The following is a 6,000-nucleotide window of genomic DNA, read 5'->3' on the forward strand; positions in this document are numbered from 1 at the left end:
TAATTCACAGTATTCGAAGGAGGACGGGCCAGACTGGAGACACACATTTCTGGAAGGTTAGTGAGAGCCACTGCACTTGTCATTTCCACTTGCACAATCTCTGCCACGCAAGCAAGGGCCGTATAAATCAGTTATGCAAATAAGGGTAGTCTTGGCTAATTAACGTTCAGTTTCTGTTTGAGGTCATCTGTCAGTCACCTAGCCCTGGGCTGCGGCTCCGTAGTGGTTAGGTGACAGCATTCTGCAGCCAGCAGTTTGGGTAGCAAATACACTTACTACCTGGCCTATGCTTCTGAAAATTCTCAAGCAGGGATTTGTTCCACCTCTGGGTCTCTTGTTAATGACCTGCCCTCCGTGCCAAACTTTGCATAGCAGCGATGGTGAATTTGCAGAGAAGCCATGATCTCGTAGTACCCGCTGAATGAAGCCTCCCAGGCTCCCCACACGGCCTTTAGAGACAAACTCACACTGCAGATCCTTCACCAGACTGACCCCTGTGCAAGTTCATCAGGACAGTCCGGAATCCAGACACTGGCCCTGCAAGAGGATATGCCGAGCTCTGGTCCCACCCTTGAGGAAGGCTGTGACCTTGGACAGAGGGCTGTACCTTTCCTGCCTCCATTGCTTCCTCGGCACGTTTGTTGCTGCTGTTGCTCATCTAACTCACTCACAGCACACAGATCCTTCCCCTCACTCTGCCAAGAACGTTCTCCCCCGAAGCTGGGCATGACCAGCCCTCCAGCTACCCAAGAGCCAATGCTGTGTCTCCAGAGAACGTCCCGCCCCTCGTCACCTAGTTTTGCTTTTGTTGTTCTTTATTTTTGAGAATTTCACACCACGGGTACTGTATTTACATAATTTCCATCTTTCCCTCTCCCTGCTCCAATTCCTCCCACACCCCCTCAGCCCCTCTCAAATTTATGAGTCTTCTCTAGTTACTAAATAATTATGTATATATGCATGTATGTACATATATACACATATAGCCTGCTGAGTCCATTTAGTGTTTGTTAGGAAACGTGCGAATGTGAAGATTACACACGGGTTCACAAATCACGCCACGAGATCGGTTCCACGTGGGAGGTTTATTAAGGGAAGGGGGAGAGGGGTCGCAGAGAGACGAGGTAGAGAGAGAGGGGGGCTCCTGTTCTCTTTATAGGGTGATTTAGAGCATGTGAGGTAGTTCCAGGTGATCAGCAGGTGGTCTGGATGTCTTCACAAATGCCTGATAACCGGTCTGTCAGGTTTCTTGGAGCTGGCTGTAGAAGTGCCTGCTTACTGATCCCAACAGTGTTGCTTGTATGTACATGTTTAGGGCTGACCACTGAGGACTGCCTAGCCAACCAGGGGGTTGCCCCTGGAGCACACTGACTCTCCTTCTCCCAGCAGCCACTGAGTGCCAATAGCTTTTCATCTCTGGGTGGGGCCTTGTGAAATTTTCCCTCTCCACACTGGCGTGTCAACTGGTGCTGCCATCCCTGTTTTAATTCTGTCACAGCCTATTCTGTTAGCTGAGCCTACCACCATGGTGCCCCACTGATTAGGAGTGAAACAACACACATGCAGCCCCTCATTTTCCAATAAGAGTCCAAAGGAGGACCCTGCAATCCATGGCTCCTATTTCAGTAATCGGGAGAGAAGGCGCAGAAAGATGAACATGACGAAGAGAAGAGAGACTGGATGAGAAAGAAACAGGAGAAAAGGGGGGACAGTGAGGAGCTGGAAAGGTAGTGAGGTAGTGTATAAACTCACCACATGACCACTCAGAAGTATTGTTAAGGGGAAGGTTTTTATTGTAGATGTGAGGGACAGAACAACCAGAGGCACCTGGAATAGATCAGAGCAGGGAAAGAAAGTGGTAGACTGAACATGGCCAACAGACTGGACATGGCCATGAGGGAGGTGGACATAGTGAGAGAGGAAGACAAAAAGAAGACCAAGAGTGGAAAACAAAAGAGAGGGAAGATAGCCAAAAAATAGCTGGGTTATAAGGAGAAATGAGTAGCTGAGGGGAAGGGAAGCCCATGAGCTGGAGAAGCTAAGGGTAAGGAACAGGATGAGAAAAGCGAGGCTGCCAACCCGGACTCTGAAATGTGTAACAGTACTTGTGGTCTTGAGGAAGCCTGGAAGCCAGTATGCACTTTGATAGGCTGATAGGCACCACAGATAGCCATTTGTCCCTTGTGCCAAAGATAAGGAAATGGCTCCTTTGGTGGAGAGAAACCAGCTTTTCCTGAGTTCTTAGGGAACGCTGGCTTTTATCCAGAATTTAGACCTGGCAGGAGGAGCACAATACAGACATTAGCTCCAGGAGTAAATTAAACTGGGAGGGCTGACACCCAAGCCCTGTGAACCAAGCTAGTGCATTTCACCTGATTCTCCTAATTAGTCGGTGTTTGCAAAGCCTCTGGGAAGAGATAAGCACAACATTAAGTGCTAAGTAATATTAATTAATAATATTAGTAAGCTGGGTGTCATGACACACGCCTGTAATCACAGCTCTCAGGCCGAGGATGAAGAGAACTGCCAGCTTCAAGACCAGCCACACTACCTAGCAAGACCCCGATTCAAAACTAATGGTGGTCGTGGATTACATCAGCAGAAACTTGTGTGTGTCAATCTCCTAGGCTTACCAGTGCAGCACTCGAGAATTGCTTCTGACTTCCCAGGAAAGTAGCCTCAGGAAACACAGAGTGGGTGGGGCCTTCCTCCAGCAATCATCAATTAAGAAAATGCCAACAGACTTGCCCACAGGCCAATCCAATGGAGGCAATTTCCTCCATTAAGGTCCCCTCTTCCCAGATGACCCAATTTGTGTCAAGATGACCAAAAAAGCTAATCACAGCACATTAAGACCTGCTGTAGCTATGCTCATTCTAACAGCCAGCTATTAGAATGGCTGTTGAGAGTGCCATGAGCAGCTAGTACTGCCAAGGGGGCCTCAGTCTTCTTAGACTTCTTAGACAATCCCTCTTGATACATACAATCCCTCTTCAAACATATCAGATTACAACCCCCATTTAACTTATTCTAGAGTTGCTTTCCTGGAAGTTTCGATGTCCTTGTATTTTAAGACCATCCCAAAATGTCCTGCATGCTGATACACCAAGCAGACTTGTAAGTTCACCACCAAAGCACCATTGCCAGGGTGCTTACATTCAAGAACATCGTGTGAGATCATCCAAAGATGTATGACACCATCCTGAGCATTTCCACTATTCGCCCCAGCCCCACCTCAAATGCTAGCAGAATTCCTCACCATATAGTCTTCCAAAGGGCCCAAAACATTTTCTGTTTTGTGTGAAAGCCAAATTCAAAACAGCCCCATTGAGTGACATGGCCCCTCTTAAGAATCATAGATCTAATTTTACATCCTATTCTTAAAAAAAAAAAAAAAAAAAATCTTGGCAGAGCCAGGTAAGAAGTACGTAGATGTTGAGGCAGCTGAGTGCCTCCTGTGGGTCAGTTATTGTCCTCAGCGTCTCACATGCATGCTCTGACCTACCCAGCACATTAGCACCAGGCAGATAGCTTCACTATTGGAATTGTAGAGTCAGAGCCTAGGCCCTGGCAGCCCTGATGAACCAGGTTCATCCACCTGTCTTTAGTAGGTATGGTGGCTTGAATGAGAAATGTCCCTCAGAGGCATTTGAGCATTTGATTCCCAGATAGTGGTACTATTAGGGAGAATTATAGAGCATGTGGGAGGCGGGGCCTTGTCGGAAGAAGTGCATCAAGAACCTCTGAGATTTTACACCTTTGCCATGCTTCCTTTCCAGTGAGTCTCTGTCGGGTTTACTTCCCTCTCAGCTTCCTGAGAGCCAGTTTCCTGCTCCTGTTGCCATGCTTTCCCTGCCTAATGGCACACCTTCCCCACCTCGATGGACTCCATCCCTCAGGAACCATAAGCCAAAATAAACCCTCTTCTTCCTTGAGTTGCTTTTGTCAGAGTATTTTATCACAGCAACAGAAAACTGAGGAACACAATAGACAAATGAAAGATACAAACCAGAAAGGGAGATTTATTCAGTGTGGCAACACTGGAAAGAAAAGCAAAGGGGTTGAGCGCCCTCTTCCGAGTGCATCTTCGGGGCCGTAACATGAGGTTTGGGTTTAGACAGAGGGCTATTTAAAGACTTGCATAGCTAGGCAGACCTAGTCAATGTGTGATCTCAACATCATTATCTGGGCTTCAGTCTCTCCTGTGAGGTCATCTGAGATGTTGTCATAACTGTGTGGAATATATCTCACATTCTCCCAGCCTGAGATTCCTAGATACAATCTAGTTCCTCGAAGTACAGTTGGAATTTACAGAAGGAGGCACATCTATCTGTTCAGACACCTTCATTCTGGTCAAGAGTTTATCAACCCCGTGAACTGCTAGGACAGAAGCACAGAGAGAGAAAACGGCCTAGAATCAACCAGCCTCTGAGATGAGTGTGAGACACAGGCCAAGCTTCAGATGGTCGTATGGGACTGGAAGGGAACCCAGGAGGGGGAACTCAGAAATGGTGTGTCCCCACCTTATAAACACAAAGGACAGTCTTGTACCTGGTGCTGCTGCTGGTGGTGTGCCAAATGTGTCTCCAAGTCATGGTTTGCTCCCACCATTCTTATCTTCTTCCTTGTGTTTCTCTTGCAGACGTTCATGCCCAAGACAAGGCTGCTGTGGGTCCCACTGGGCCTTTCGTAAGAGGACAAGCACTCGTTGCCCCATGAGTTCCAGGATCATCCACTAAGGCTTCTGCACTCCTTTTCTACCATCGAACCTTCAGTGCAACCCTACTGTTCAAGATGAGTGGCTTTCTGGCCTCCCTGGACCCCCGGCGGGTGCAGTGGGGGGCTGCCTGGTATGCGATGCATTCTCGGATCCTGCGCACCAAGCCCGTGGAGTCCATGCTGGAGGGAACTGGGACCACCACAGCGCATGGCACCAAGCTAGCCCAGGTGCTCACCACTGTGGACCTCATCTCTCTTGGAGTTGGCAGCTGTGTGGGCACTGGCATGTATGTGGTGTCTGGCCTGGTGGCCAAGGAAATGGCAGGACCCGGCGTCATCGTGTCCTTCATCATTGCCGCTGTCGCATCTATATTATCAGGTAAACATCTAGGGGCAGGAAGGCCCACAGTAAGGTTATTTGCTGACCTAGTTGCTGCTCATTCCACACTTGTAGAGTGTTCATTACTACATTTGCTTATTTATATGTTGTGGAGGCACTTGCCACAGCCTGGGAGGAGGGCAGAAGGTAAGTTGTGGGAGTCAGTTCTCCCTTGCCATATGGGTCTGGGAAGCCCACGCTGGCAGTGTGAGCAGCAGATGCCCTTCCAGCTGGGCCAGCTCCCCACCTCTCTTCTGGAATAGTTAGTAATGAGCTGTACTAAGGGGCAGTGAAGTGGCGTGTCTGCTTTTTTGGTCTTTGGTGCTAGGTACATAAGGGACTAGATTTGGACCTGATTATGATAGTTTCCATTTTCTCTGGTTTGCAGTATAAGCAACTATTCTGGTGCCCATGCTGCTGGTCTCCCAGCTTCTAATTATTCTCTAATTAATCTCTGTTTTAACTCTTCCTTTCCTTGGAAGATGGGGGAGGGACAGAGCACACAGCTAGTGAAAAAGAATGGCAAAGAATGTGCAAAGTAGCAAAGCAGCAAGTCGATTGCTCTGACGAGCCTCAAGCTGGCACTGGGAGGCAAAGAGAAAAAAGCCAAGCAAGGAGATTTAGTGCTGCTGATAAACACTGTCTGCCTCAACAACCTAGGCAAAGCCACTACCTACAGGGAGGTCAGAAGCTCCTGCGCTCCCTTGACCAATAACTCACTCAAAAGCAAGATGCCAAGACCTATATGTTGGTGATTGGTGAAACAGCTCTTCTATTGCCTTTCTCCCTTTGCTTCAATTTCTCTAGAGCTGCAGGCCTAGACTGCCAAAGATAGGTCAACAGACAACATAAAAGGAAAGAAAGAAAGAAAGAAAGAAAGAAAGAAAGAAAGAAAGAAAGAA

At 48.0% G+C, this 6,000-nt stretch overlaps 1 protein-coding gene across 1 annotated transcript in view; it reads left to right on the plus strand.

The window, feature by feature from the left end:
- The window catches only part of Slc7a14 (solute carrier family 7 member 14), a 119,278-nt gene that overhangs the window by 53,840 nt on the left and 59,438 nt on the right, over positions 1-6,000 (plus strand). The window contains exon 2 of the mRNA XM_055626046.1: positions 4,643-5,098. Coding sequence (XP_055482021.1) covers positions 4,795-5,098 — 304 coding nt within the window. The 5' untranslated portion in view covers positions 4,643-4,794. The remainder of the gene's footprint in view (positions 1-4,642; positions 5,099-6,000) is intronic.

Source organism: Psammomys obesus, unplaced genomic scaffold (assembly GCF_907164565.1).
Source record: "Psammomys obesus unplaced genomic scaffold, mPsaObe1.curated_primary_1811, whole genome shotgun sequence".
Taxonomy (NCBI): Eukaryota; Metazoa; Chordata; class Mammalia; order Rodentia; family Muridae; genus Psammomys; species Psammomys obesus.